This window comes from Spea bombifrons, chromosome 1, assembly GCF_027358695.1.
Source record: "Spea bombifrons isolate aSpeBom1 chromosome 1, aSpeBom1.2.pri, whole genome shotgun sequence".
NCBI classification, from domain to species: domain Eukaryota; kingdom Metazoa; phylum Chordata; class Amphibia; order Anura; family Pelobatidae; genus Spea; species Spea bombifrons.
In genome coordinates, this window is record NC_071087.1 from 117,776,122 (window position 1) to 117,791,223 (window position 15,102).

The 15,102-nt window shown below is 41.4% G+C and overlaps 1 protein-coding gene across 1 annotated transcript; it reads left to right on the plus strand.

The window, feature by feature from the left end:
* The first annotated feature begins 1,270 nt into the window (after positions 1 to 1,270).
* On the plus strand, positions 1,271 to 5,343 carry ACADS (acyl-CoA dehydrogenase short chain). Its single transcript, XM_053457261.1, has 10 exons — positions 1,271 to 1,410; positions 1,485 to 1,633; positions 1,802 to 1,951; positions 2,933 to 3,044; positions 3,131 to 3,282; positions 3,530 to 3,700; positions 3,783 to 3,920; positions 4,003 to 4,098; positions 4,555 to 4,611; positions 4,940 to 5,343. The coding sequence occupies exons 1-10, from the start codon at positions 1,359 to 1,361 to the stop codon at positions 5,090 to 5,092; spliced, it is 1,230 nt and encodes a 409-aa protein (XP_053313236.1). The 5' UTR covers positions 1,271 to 1,358; the 3' UTR covers positions 5,093 to 5,343.
* Positions 5,344 to 15,102: the final 9,759 nt, after the last annotated feature.

The following is a 15,102-nucleotide window of genomic DNA, read 5'->3' on the forward strand; positions in this document are numbered from 1 at the left end:
GAACACATTCAGTGTTTAGTTGCTGCAAATCTGCACTTAAATAGCACTTTGTGTACTGAACTCCCCGTTGCTTCATGCTAATGTCTGTTCAATCCCACAAGTAATCGTGACGGGGAAAATAAAGGTACGTCACTAAAGAAGAAACCATTGTTAAAATGTATTTTTCCTAATGGTGATAGAACTTATCTGATTGCATTAGTTGGGTAGATACATACAGCTTTCCTATCTAATGCTGTATATGCTCCAGGCAACACAACTCTGCAAGCTATCCTCTCAACGCTCCCTTTAGGATATAAACCCCAGTGGTTTAAATCCTTAATGACTGGTTTCATGGTGGTGGGGGGGGATACAGCACGATAAACTGGTCCTGAGAACCTGCGACAGCAGCGACTAAAATTTCTTCAGCTCTCCACGATACCTTAACTTGAGCTCAACATAACTTACGGTGTGAAATATGATCATACATTTAAAAAGCCATGTCATTTTAAATAAATTTTTATTAATTTAATTGATGGGGCATCCTAATAGAATGACATCATACAGAATAAAAAGTCTATGAGATCAAGTTCAAGATGATCTGCATAAATGCATTTTAATAAGGACTGAGACAATTCAGTTCAACCTTAATGAAATCCAATTAGAAAATAAACCCCAGCTCGCTATTTGAATAAAGAGATACACATTTATTTATGACATTGTACAGAATAACAATTGGGTCTTCATCAGGTGCTAAAGACAGTAAAAAAAAAACAGGCTTTTACAGGTAAGAACCTGAATAATAGAGAAATTATTTTTATTAGGTGGACTCCTCTATTTCATTATTTCTCCAACCTTGATGGACTCAACATGTTTAAATTGGAATGCAAGATCCCACAATATTGGCAACACGATTTGGTGATCAGATATCTTGTTTTCGATATGCACGAATAAGGTCACTCTGTTTAGTGTCCTTCTAGGCACACACAATAGAAAATGATGAATCGAACAAGGGAAAAATTAGGCAAATCGAATATGTTCACGATAAGTAGATTGTTATGGCAGCCAGGATGTGGGCTTCAGTAAATAGTCACTGGTCCCTGGCTGGCCCGTATGGGCCGGCAGATAGATAAAGTACTCAATGAGCAGGAGAGCAGCACTAGCCCCACACCACGTGATCCTCCGTGTCTTCTATCATACGCAGAATAACCGTATCCAGCGGCAACCGCCAGCAAGTCACGTGACCTAGTGTTTACAACTCTCACGTGATATTCTGTCTTCTGCTCTGTTATGTGGACGCATCCAATCTACGTCACTGACAGGCGGACGGTGCCGGTGACGTCAGCAGAAGAACCCGGTGTTTTGGGAAAGTTTGATCCAGGATGATGTTGGGAATGTTGACCGTGGGCCGGAGCTGCGGGGCTGCCCGGACGGGTGAGCAGGGCACAGAGTGTCTGACCCGACATGTATGTTTGACCTTCGTGTCACTCATGACCTTTCTTCCTCAGCCCTTCGGTCCTTGCATACCGTGTATCAGACCGCCGAACTTCCGGAAACTCACCGGATGCTGCGGGAGACATGCAGGGACTTTGCAGAGAAGGAACTGCAGCCCATAGCGGCCAAACTGGACCGGGAGCACCTGTATCCGCGGGAGCAGGTACGGCACATGGCCACTCTTATCTAGGACACCAGAGGTCGCGCCACTTGTGTGCTGAAAGCTGCTGTGTAACTATTTGGGGAGGAATACATAGAATGATGTATTACACTGGCTGGGAAGTCAAAATGTCAAAGAATATAATTCTACTTCTATTTTTTTGTATTCTAGGTACTAAAGATGGGCCAGATGGGGTTAATGGCAGTGGAAGTCCCAGAAGAGTTTGGTGGTGCTGGGCTAGATTATTTGGCATATTCTATTGGAGTGGAGGAGATCAGCCGTGGATGCGCGTCCACAGGGGTCATCATGAGCGTTAACAACGTGAGTCCAGATGTAATGGGCCACTGCCCGTGACCTACGCTGCACCCACCCTGGGCAGCGTACAAACTGCATATATGGCAGTCCTTGGTTTTTTGGTCCAGCATTTGGATGTTCCTGTAAATGTGTTCAGTTCTGTATGCAGAGAAAAGTAATGACCTTCAAAGCTAGATTCATTTACTAAACTGGAAATCTGTGGGCAGGTTGGACTTTTCAGCTCATTGGGTTCATTGTTTATTCTGAGGATCTCAATTCATTGGGGATAATTCATTAATGGGAAACCTGTGGTTTTTAACTCGCTATCTTCTGTAATCCTTTATTAAGGACCAACACTGTCAGATTTCTCCAGTGTGAAGGGCTGAGAGGGTGGTAGATACATGGTAGAGGCTAATGCAGTGAGAGAATTTAAACATGCATGGGACAGGCATAAAGATATCCTGCGTCTGAGACGAGACCAAGAATTCATTATGGGCTGAGCCTTTACATCGTTTACAAATGGACAGACTACATGGGTGGAACGGCTCTTATCTGCTGTCAAATTCTGTATGTATATTGCATGAGAAGACTGAAGAAAATATCACCGATATAAGTATACATTATACAGGGCCCCACTTGGGTAAGACCTCCACAGTGTATAATGAAGTGAAGGATCTGAAACACAGATCTGTTTTAATGAATAAACCTTTGTGTACTTGTCATGCAATAAGGGTTGACATTACCTTGAGTGTTGCATATGCTAAAAAGATTAGCCGAGGTGCTTCAACTAGGTATATGGTGTATAGTCTTAAAGATATTAGCTGGAGATATTTGCCTTGCGTGTCAATTCTGGACAATATACTGGGTCCATCTCTTTTGCTTGGTTCTGACAATCCCCACATTTATTACTGTAGTAAAATCACAGTTCTGATGTCAGCTTTGTGCCCCCGTGGAGTGGTTTAGCGATTGCTAGAAAGATGATATACTTTATTCTGTTCTGCTCTCCAGTCCCTTTATTTAGGGCCAGTTCTGAAATATGGTACAGAAGAGCAGAAAAGACATTGGATTACTCCATTTAGCAGCGGTGAGAAGGTTGGTTGCTTTGCCCTGAGTGAACCAGGTATGTTGGCCCCACGTGGGTGTCCTAGACACATCTCAATACTTGAGATTCCACGTCCCACCATCACGGTTTTTGGTCTCGCGCAGGTAACGGAAGCGATGCAGGTGCTGCGAGCACTGTCGCCAGACTTGAGGGAGAAGAGTGGGTTCTTAATGGCACCAAATCCTGGATCACAAATGCATGGGATGCCTCTGCAGTCGTCGTGTTTGCGACCACAGACAAGGCCCTAAAACACAAGGCAAGAGACTTTTAGATTTATTCATCAAGGGTCCCCTTTTTAGTAAAGGTAGACACGTGATCGTGATTTTGCAAACAATATTTAAAAATAGTTTAAACTCTCTTATTGTGATAACATGAGACACTGTCCAGCTGATCATTTCACTGCTTCTGGTGTACAGCAGTTTAGATCATGATGCCATCGCAAACCTCTGCCTTACATCTTCTGCTTGCTCAGTTTGCTTTTCAACGTCATGTTTCTGCCGTAGGGCATCAGTGCTTTTTTGGTGGAGATGCCAACTCCAGGTTTGTCTCTTGGGAAGAAGGAAGACAAGCTGGGTATCAGAGCCTCCTCCACAGCAAACCTCATATTTGAAGACTGCAGAATCCCACGTCACAATCTCCTGGGACAGCCTGGAATGGGTTTCAAAATAGCTATGGTGAGGGCTGCAACACGACATGCACCGCGCATGGTGACAAAGCTGCTCCGTTCTCAGCGTACATTTGTTCCTGTGTTTACAGCAAACGTTGGACTCTGGCAGGATCGGGATTGCATCTCAGGCCCTCGGCATTGCCCAGGCTGCTCTGGACTGTGCCGTGGATTATTCAGAAAAGCGAATTGCATTTGGAGCATCTATCAGCAAATTGCAAGCCATCCAGGTGCGAGAAGTCTACAGCACTCATAACTGTGTTTTAGGAACGACACATGTAGGAAGTCTAACTTCATTTCTCTTTGCTTCAGTTTAAACTGGCAGACATGGCACTGGCTTTAGAAAGTGCTCGACTGCTCACATGGAGAGCTGCCATGCTGAAAGATAACCGGAAACCCTACACTAAGGTGAGGTCTGAGACAATATCTGAAGTCAGATAACAGAACCTTCAATCTGGTTGTGATTTTTTGAAACAAAACAAAAAAAACTATTCATCAAATATTATACATAACAGAGCAGAGGATAGTAATGCAATGCAACATGTATGATAACAATCTGCGATGGTGCACTTCACAGGGGAAGAGCCAGGGCCATGATCTAGAAAATAAATACTGCGGGCAATGAATGCTAAGCACAGATATCTTTAGTCTCCCCTCATAGGTGGGCCGAGGCAGAATATAAGAAACAGTGGGTTTGGGATCAGAAAATAATGTATTTGTTAAGCCACATCTTTGCCTTGTTGATGCTAAAATCTGTAATTGTTTTGGCCTCTACTTTAACAAACTTGGTGACGTTAAGCACGTTTAAGCACTGAGATGTTATAGAAATCAGATTTTAACTATTAAATTGTTTTCTCTTCTCAGGAAGCTGCAATGGCTAAACTAGCCGCATCGGAAGCTGCTACTCAGATCTCTCATCAGGTAATATCAGTAATAAGATAAGCTGTCTACAACGCTTATTTTTCTGTGTAGAAAAAAAAAATCTAGTGTAAATACATTAGGTGTATTTTGGAAAGACAATATAATGGAAATAAAAAAGTGTTAAAGTGCGCTCAAAAAACAAAATAAGGTAAATTATTAGTGGATTTTTTTATAGGAGCTGTGCCTTTAAAATCAAATGTTTAATTATATTTTTTATACATTTAATGATGAGTAGTGTACGATCTAATGAACTTTCACAATGTTGCGTGTTTTATTGATTTCTTTTTTTATTGGATATGAGCGTTTGTCATACTTTCCTATTTATCAGGCCATTCAAGTCCTTGGAGGTATGGGCTATGTGACGGAGATGCCAGCCGAACGCCATTACAGAGATGCGAGAATCACGGAAATCTATGAAGGGACCAGCGAAATCCAAAGGCTGGTGATTGCAAACCAGCTGCTGAAAGAATACCGCAGCTAGGACACTATCCTAGAACTGGATCATGCCAGCCTCTCTCTTCTATGAGGAACACCTCGTTTATGAATAGGATAATTACTTTTAATGCACTATTGTCTTATTTTAAAGAAAACAACGTGCTGCTCCGTGTCATACAAGGCAAATCTCCAGGACTGCTGTAATTTTTGGGGATGAGTGAAAGTGCTGAAATCTGAATTAATTTTGCTGGCTGGTGTGTGGTACTTTTAAGGGATTAAAATTATCTGCGCACAGTATGTTTAAAGAAAATAAACAGATATTTGTATTTTTAAAGAAAATAAACAGATTTTTGAATTTAGTCGCCACACAAGCCAGGTCCTCGACAATACAAATATAAGCATACAGTAGCCAAGGATGAGACTTTACACTGTTTGCAAGGTGATTTATGCCAGTGAATTAATTTTACTATGTGATTAAAATATCCAACCATGACAAATCATGTTAGATATAGAAGAATATAAAATGAAAAACCAAAAAGTGAAATTGAAAGTGTAAAGGCTACGTTAATGGTTTGAATTGGTTCTCTGTGCCCCTGTCCCCTTCCCTCTTGTATTTCCAGGAATTTCCTTAATTGTTCAACTAATCTTTTTGTAGAAGAGACTTTGGTGTCGCCATGTGCTGTGAGGGTACACACTCAATTTAAACTGCGAACTTGACAATCTCTTGCATGTCAGGCCTGACCTTTGTACTCCTGCCCTTTGGGTATCGCAGCGCTTTAGTATTATATATATAGAATTATAAAGAAGCTGCAGTACGTCATACAATTTAACAGAAGAGCCTCACCAGCTCTGAAAAGCCTCTTACCTACAGCGACCTTGAGCAGTAACCTTTAAATGTCACACCTTAGCGTGTACATCCTTGCCTATATTGTTCAGTGTATGAAACTGAGACGTGCCTTTTTCACGTTGTCTCTTCCTGTGATAATATCAGCATTAGGGTGCAATTCTTTAAAACAATATGGAGTCAATTCAGATTTTTCTATGGGTGAAGCTCACTTGACATATAAAATGTACATTCAAATTGTGTATAGCTTCCATTCTTTATTTCTCAGCGTGTAATTATGCACAGTTACCTAAATGGGCTTTTTATATGCTATTTGCATGTATGTACAAAATTTAATATTTACATTTTCACAGGGATTGAGGCTTTTAAGAGATATATTTAATTTGTTTGTGCCATTTTATTATGTGACATAAGGAACAGTTTACCTTAACCTACAGTTTTCTAACAGCTAAACTTGTCCTCAAGAAGAAGGGAAAGAAATCCAAGTAATTTATAAGACTGTTGCCAAAATATAGGTATGGGGGGGCAAATAAAGATAACTTAGTCCCACAAAATGTGGGTTTAGGTATACACTGCTTATTTTACCCATAAACACCATTAGTTCCATTTAGTATGCTAAACTATAGGATTCAGCATTTCTTTATAAACAGATCCACTGAAAGTTCACTACAAACATCCTTCACCTTGTGCCCTCCTAATGACTGCTGCCTGTCAACAGATATGAAACCCGCAGCGCTACTTACTCTATCAGTTTATAACTGAAGCATTCCACAGGAGACTTTGTGCCGTCGATGTGATTATAAAAATCTCTGTTAAACAGATCTTCGACCAACCATGCAATGAAAATGACGCACTTGCAGTAAACAGGACATTTGGGTGAGGCAAGTGAACTCTGCAGCCCAGCCTTACAGAAATCACCTCTCATGGAATTTGACAGCAGATAAGAACCATTCTGCCCATTTCTCTTGGTGTAAAGGATTTGAGCCCCTATCGGTCCTTGGTCTGGTCCCATAGTGACGATAGATTTATGTCTATTCCATGAACGTTTACATTCCTTCACTGTGTTAGCTTCTACCACCTTTGTTGGGAGATTGTTTCGTTAATCTACTACTCTCTCGGTGAAGAACAACTTCCTTAAATTACATCTAAGCCTCTGACCCTCTAGTTTTAGACTACTTCCTCTTCTAGCACTTCTCCTTTCAAATAAGCTTCTCTAATGTACTTTAAATCATTTTATGTATTTCAATTTCACATCCGCCCGATCAGCAGCTGCAGCCTGGAGGACTGGTTGGGGAGATCACAATTCCCCTGTCACCCGGCCAAAATTAGGGAGCGCTAGGTCTGTCAATTCAGACCTCAGCTTATGACATCATTCCTGCGCTCTGCATCAATAGCCGGCCCATACTGATGAGGGAGCACGGAAGCAGAGGTCTGAAGTGACAGACCTTGTGCTCCCATGACAGGATGGAGGATGAGAAGGTAAGATATGATGAAAGGGGTGTAAGGGCAGTGTATGTGTATATGTGTGTGTTTATTGGCAGGCGTGTGTAAGGGCAGTGTATGTGTAAATGTGTATTTATGGGCAGGTATTTGTAAAACCAGCATGTAAGGGCAGTGTATGTGTGTTTACGGGCAGGTGTGTGTAAGGGCAGTGTATGTGTATATGTGTCTTTATGGGCAGGTGTCTGAAAAGGCATAGTCAATAAAATAACCTCTGGTAAAAATAAAAAAATAAAAATAGCTAGGGAGGGGGCACAGAAACCAGAATTTTAGCCAATAGCTAACAGTTATAATTTTCCAAGATGGCGAGAGGTGTACCAACATCCAAGTCACGTCACTTCCTTTCTCTGATTAGGGATGAGTGACCTCATAGACTTTGACATGTCATAGAAGATGTGTTCCGTGCAGTGGCATCAGACTGGCAGAAACCGGCTAGTTAAGCGTTTATGAACCACTGACCGTTATCGAATGTGTCCTTCCTTAACATAGTTCCACCAATAAGAGGCTGAAAATGTTACTTTATACGGGCAATAGAACTTCAGAGGAGATGGCAAAGAATGAGTTGTTTTACAAAGAATTCAAAATGTTGTTTTTTTTAATAAAACCAAATTAGGATCAATCTATCCAAGAAGAATTCTGCTCGGTCACTCGTTCATTATGAAAGTAAATCTATTCCATGTTCTCGGTCTCTGTCGTTTCCCAGAGTTTAAGGTGATATCACCCAAGACTAATCATAGGCGTCGCTACAGGGGGCAAAGAGGAGCAATTACCCCCCCCAGATTACTCCTTGCCCTGAGTTCTGGGGGCCCCGTGGCGAGTCACATTGCTGCCCACAAAGAGATTCCCCACAATGCCCCTAAAACTGTAGGGTATCTATAGGGAAGGGCGAGTCTCCTGAGCTGCACCGAAGAAGGAGCAAGATTGCCCGATGAGCAAGGCCCTAATCACTATGTACTGGCAATTGATGCCGAGCGCCGGGATATGACATCATATCACGTGCTCTGCATTACTAGCCAGTGGATAGTGATGAGAGAGCACTAAAGCAGAGGTCTGAAATGACAGACCTCACGCTCTCACCACAGGATGGAGGATGATGAAAGAAGGAAGATGATAAAGGTAAGAGATGGGGAGAAAAGGTTGGGGGTGTGTGAATGGATAGGCATATATAAGGGCAGTGTATTTATATATTTGTTTATGGGCAGTGTGTGCGTGTAAAGGCAGTGTATGTGGGTAGTCCTGTGAAAGGGCTGTGTACGTGTATATGTGGGTTTATCATCAGGTGTGTGTGTGTGTAGTCATGTATAATGGCAGTGTATGTGCGTGTTTTTATGCAGAGGAGTTTGTAAAAGGCAGTGTGTATGGGCAGTCATGTGTAAGTGTGTCTTTATGGGCAGGTTTTTGTAAAGCCAGCATGTAAAGGCAGTGTATGTGTATATATATATATATGTTTTTGGGCAGCTATGTGTAAAGGAAGCGTGTGTGGGCACATGTCTTTATGGGCAGGTATGTGTAAAGGCAATGTCAATAAAATAACCTCTGTAAAAAAAAAAAATAAAAAAAAATAATAGCCGGGGGCCACAACATTTAATTCTTACCTTGGGTGCAAAAGGAGCCAGCTACGGTTCTGCTTTCGTGATACTTTTTATCCTGCAAACCGCATTTTAGTAGCTCTCCTCTGAACTCTCCAGTATGTCAATGCACTTCTGGAGATGAGGTCTCTGTAACTACACAAAATACTCTAGGTGAGATCTGGACAGAGATCTGTAAAGCGACAGAACCACCTCTCTCTCTCTTCCTGCTACTAATGCCTCACTATACAACCTAGCACCACTCTTTTTGATGATATGTTATTGCATGGTCTGCTCACCTATAACTCATCGAAAACAATTACTGTGCGTCTCTCTTCCCTTGTCACTGAAAGAACAGTGCTCCTAAAGCATCCTAATTGATCCAAGAGCGTGGAGATGGTCTAAAGTGCAGATTCCCTTTTTTCTTTTTTCGTTTCGAAACTTCAGTTTCTAAGGTTAAACATGAGGCGTTTTAATTCAGGAAGCTATGGTAACTTTTGTTCCTCCTTTCTGTACCAGCTTTATTATGCTATAGCAATGTGCCCATACACGTACCATCTTCAAGTAACACAATTATATAGGAGTGTGCAGTCCTCAGATACTGCAGAATAAGACACTGGTCCCTTTTATAATACTGTCAGTATAAAAAGAAAACAATGGTTGATGATATTTATTTTTGGAGTCTGGAGAGCTATAGTAACATTTACATGTGCATTCTTTCCTATGAAAGTACTATAAATAATAAAATACATAGTGGGGGTCAGCACAATTAAAAAAATAAAATAAATTATATATACTTCTAATGAAATCAAATCAAACTCCCTCAGCTGTAGCCAGAGAGTCAAGATGGCTGTATGTGCTATTTCTATTTTTATTCTTTATATTTGGTAGATACAAAGTAAGAGCAACCTGAAAATGATAACGTATGGTACAGCACAGTATACCAGCCAACTTCAGCAGTTTTAAGTGAAACAAGCCAAGTTTTTAAACATTGAAGGTTCATTTAAATACATAAGGGGCCTAAGGACTGGACAAACTTTTTATGTTGGCTATTCATTAGTGCTCTTACTGGAAGACCTTGGCAATCGCTAGCAGAGGGGTCTGCCAGAACAGATCTTTCTTGAAATGCAGACAGAGAGCTCACTTGCTATGAAACTGCACAATGTGTTCTATGGGATGGGCTCTATTTCTCCACAAAAGAGGCAATAATGCAGACAGTCCATCACGCTCCTCAGCAGTACGGAGGCACCAACCTTCAACTATTCCAGGACCTGGAACCATCTATTCTATATAAGAGAAAGCAATGGAAACTGTTTACAGGCAGGCTTTGCACCCTGGGCCTCTGGATAAGCCTAGGGGTTCCCCTTCAAGCTCATGCTCAATTATGAAGCTTAATGCAAGGTATTCCAGGCATATGACGACCTCCAAACCTTCACCAAACCACTCACACAAACATGACAGGCAGCACTTTCAATCTCCCATTACATAAACCACAAATGGATGAGTACCCATTTTCTTATTTTGCCCCCGGCTTTTTTTTTTTTTTTTTAAATTTGTGTAGTCCATGCTCGTTCCTGGGCAATATGCCAGTTTGGAGGCCTACTCTAATTTGGAGGCCCATCCAACCGGCTGTAAACTGTCTCCGTTTTGCTTACTGCTCACCTAAACACTCTGACTGCATCTCCTGCTCTCAGGGTAAACAGCCCCACGCCCTTACAGTGTCCCCCTTTGGGTCTACTCATCTACTAATTTCTGTGTCGATTTCACTGAAGATCGTGGATCATGACTGTTATACATGTATCAGACACTGCCGATTCCTCTCAGGTCAACTGATCTTTAAACTCTCCTACATTGTATCGTATCCTTTATTTGGCATAATAAGAGGCCAAGAGTCCGCAAATACACCATGTATCTTTTGTCTCCGCACAGAGGCCTTGGATTACCTGACAAAAGTACCGTATTTGCTCGATTATAAGACGAGGTTTTTTCCAGAGCAAATGCTCTGAAAAATACCCCTCGTCTTATAATCGAGGTCGTCTTCTAATCATACCTCATTCTGCTTCGGCCGTGCTGCTTACCGGGGTTTAATCGCGAGCAGCGTCTGTGCTATTAGCAGCAGGAAACAGGAAGTTAGCACAGTGCTCACATAACTCTAGCTCCCCCCTCCTTCCTCTGGGGGCGGGGCCAGAGAAGTTGCTCGCACAGCCGGGCCCCTGCAGAAGTCTGCGAGTGGGAGATCTGCAGTTCAGGTAAGGGGATGGGGGGGTGGGGGGTTTGAGCGTGTGTGTGTATGTGTGATTAATGGAATGAATGAGTATTTAAATGTTTGTGAATGAGTGTGTGTGTGTGATAGCATGTATGTGTAAGGGGGGTGGGGGTGGTAGCATGGCATAGGGAGGCTGTAATCACACTTCTCCAGAAATGAGTTTTAACCCCCTATATGCCACTCAGCCCCATGATATGCCTTTTAACCCCCTATATGCCAGAGTGGCATATAGGGGTATAAGGCATATCATGGGGCAGAGGGGCATATAGGGGGTTAAAAGGCACATCATGGGGCAGAGTGGCAAATAGGGGGGTATAAGGCATTTCTGGGGGCAGAGTGGCAAGCCTGGGGGCAGATGTGCATAACTGGGGGGGCAGGTTGGCAAATAAAAGGAAATAAAAAATATATTTTTCTCAATCATAGCTTTTATTAAATATGAAAATTAGTTTACATGAATTAATATTTACTAGTAAAACTTTTTTCCTATAGGGTCGTCTTATATTCAGGCTTTTTGTTTTTTTTCTTAAATTAATATTTTGATTTTGGGGGGTCGTCTTATAATCAGGGTCGTCTTATAATCGAGCAAATACGGTATTTCCTGGAGGCATAATTCACTCACATAGTAACCATGCACACCTCCACTGGACGTCCCTGATGGGTAGAACTTGAAGAGTTTTGTTTGGCCAAGATTCCCTCTTTAAGATTCACTGGACACATAAAGCAGCAAGACCTCTCTTGTGTACCAGGTGTCCACAACTCCACGCGAATTTGGGTCCTAAGTGCTTTGAAACACTCGCTTCAACCAACTCCCCACTTATGCCACTGTTTGGGAATAGGTCCTTCCCTATTTGTGTGGTACCATGTGCTTTCCACAACTATATTTAAGCTGACCTCACTAGGAGAACGGGACCTGTTTCACAACCATAAACCGAGGCCCTACAATGAACATAAGACTATCTTTTTCCTGGAGACACCCGATTTATTTTGCTATATACAACTATGTGTTGTTGTATCATCTTCTGACATTAATACAGCAGCTTGCAGACCCTTAAAGTGGTTCAAACATCATTATTTATAGGCAAAGTTATCCCTAGGTTTGATTTCCCAAATCTACCGGTCATATTTTTGGCCAGTAGAAGCACGAGGTGGGAAGAGGACACAGGGGAGTCTCTGGAGGGTAAGGAGTGGATGGACATCTGGGAGGCAGCAGCAAAGATCTCAATTTGAACTTCCCACAAGGAACAAGCCTACAAGACGATGATGCAGTGGTATATCACCCCGACTAAACTCTACCATATGGGAGTTTCTGCCTCCCCTGTCTGCTGGAAGGGCTGTGGTAATCCCAGGTCCTACCACAATATCTGGTAGTCCTGCCAAAGAATTCAAGTTTTCAAGACCTGATCAAAACTCTCATTACACGAGTTCTACACAAACCATTTACATTATCCACTTGGATGATACTACTATCTAAGCTACAAGACACGCTTAGGAATCCAGAAAATATGTGTGTGTGTGTGTGTGTGTGTGTGTGTGTGTGTGTGTGTGTGTGTCACAAACTACATTTACCAAAGGCATCTTGGCTCTCATGACCTCTTTACATGTCAACACCTATCCAAGGCTAGCAGCAGGATGCTACTGAATAGAAGGTTGGGTCATACCTCAGATGCAAAATTCCATATTTGCTATAAATATCAAACCAAATTCCTAGAAAGTAATAAGAAAATCAAGCACATTAAGATGCATAGAAATAAACGGTCACATTCCAGTTTATCTGCTCTTGGAATTCTCATACCAATCTGAGATGTTTCCTTCTCATTTCATTACCACAAATCATGTTTTCTCTTGGGCAGTATATAGATGCAGCCATGTTGCCGTCTCTCCCCAACATATCTATTGAAAGTAATCTCTAGAAGCAGAAGTTAGGTACTTTCACTTTTTTTTTTTTCTTGGGGAATTCTTGGGGCATACTTTTTCATACGACACAAAGGAAGGCACTGACAGGATGTTGCCTTAAGTTAACATTTCTCAATTTATATTTATGTAACCAAATATTAAGGAGATTAAATGAATGACGAGGCTAATTTCCTTCACGTGCAGAAGCAGTCATTATGTATCAATCTGGTAAAATCACCTTTAAAGTGCAGTCTGCTAAAATAAGGAAAGGAGGAACTACAAAGACTCACATCAATATTCTCCCTGAATCATACATACATACATATATATGGCTTTAATACAGGCATGCTGTATTTCTACCCCTTCTCCAAAGCGAGCAGCAGCATTCTACAGGTAAATAGAGAATGCTCGCTAACATTTCTTTACTACTAGTATCCGATTAAAACCATTAAGTTGTTTCAGGCAGCTACAGATTAGTCGTTTGAATGCACTTACAGCAGTTATCTCAGCCCCATCTACTAGACAAACACCCGGCCTCCTTTACATACAGCCTGTTAAACAGAACAAAGCAGTCTCAATTTGCCAGCCCAACTCTAATGAAAGTCTATGGAGGAAAATTAGTGTTTGCCATAAAATAATGCGGTTTGAGCAGGGAACCTCAGAGGGGAAAAAAAAAACAAGTTCAAGAAGATTTTTTTTTCTATGTGACATGACATTTGCCATGGTTGTAATAAAAGAATGTTTTAAATGAATCACACTATGCGTGTTTTATTTTAGGTCACAGGTCTGCTTTCAATGTGCTGAATCTTTAATATCACACAAAAACCTGAAAAAAGAAAACTTTATATTTTCCTAATTAGAACTGGAAGGAGGAATGGACAGTCTCCTCTGCCAATTTTCTTTTTTTCTTTTGAATTTGTCTACTGGATTTTATTTATGGATATATATCTTGGTTGGCTTCTAAAAATATGTTCAACTTACATATATGACCCATACCCTACAAAAGGTCTATCCAGCACGTCCAGCAATCAACTGGGAAAAGTCCACAGAGATGGTAATGTTGCATGAAGGCATACGATGGCAGTATTTCCCCCTCCTGTCCTACAGGAGGCAAACTTAAAGCACTGGGGGGGGCACCGGGGGTCTGGCACAATTTACCACTTGCAATTAAGAAGCTACAGTCACATATCCTGCTAAACAAGGGTTTAAAATAAACTGGGTTTCTTTTACTCTTAAATGATGTGAGGTGCTAATTATGGCCTCATTATCTGCACCCAGACAGCACACTAAAAATAATGATGCAAAGCGGTACATTTGGTATAAAGAAGAGTGCATACTTTCGAGAACATGCCCAGGAGCTGGGATAGATAAATAACCGTCATGAAAACGCTGCAAAACATCTGAAGTGAATAAGGCCCTTGTGTGCCCAATTTTCCGTTTTGATTTAGGACATTCCAAACATTACATACACACATGAGTTATCCAAGTTTTAACCTTTTGATTTTCCATAATAAACTATTTTATGTCGCTATTTGATAGTTTAAGGTTGTCCAGGCCCTGCCTAAAGCCCTTCCCCCAAATAAAATACTGAATACTGCAACATACAAAACGTATTTAAGAAGAGGGATGTAGTTATGGTTTGACCTACTGAATTCATTATGCATTATAAAATATTCTTGGCAAGTTTCTCCTAATCTAAAAGCTGACCCTGTACAGTGTATAGTGATATCTACGTTTATTTTTTTTATTTTTAAAGTAACCTCATTGATTAAACAACGGGCAATTGTCGCAGGATGAGCTTGCCAAGCATTGTCTTTCAGGCAACAAACAGTGGGTTGAACCACAACTACTGCTTTGGTAAACAGAGACCCATGAGTAACACAGAAACTACTAAAATACACAGATGGTATGCGGTTTCTTTCCAGGTTTCTTTACGCAGATCTGTCACGTTTCCCAAACCTACCTCTGTGTTAGCTTAATACTTA

Coding starts and splice junctions, on each gene's coding strand:
- ACADS (XM_053457261.1), top strand. CDS start 1,359: ATGATGTTGGGAATGTTGACCGTGGGCCGGAGCTGCGGGGCTGCCCGG. Junction 1,411..1,484: donor CTGCGGGGCTGCCCGGACGG/GTGAGCAGGGCA, acceptor TTTCTTCCTCAG/CCCTTCGGTCCTTGCATACC. Junction 4,612..4,939: donor CTACTCAGATCTCTCATCAG/GTAATATCAGTA, acceptor CCTATTTATCAG/GCCATTCAAGTCCTTGGAGG.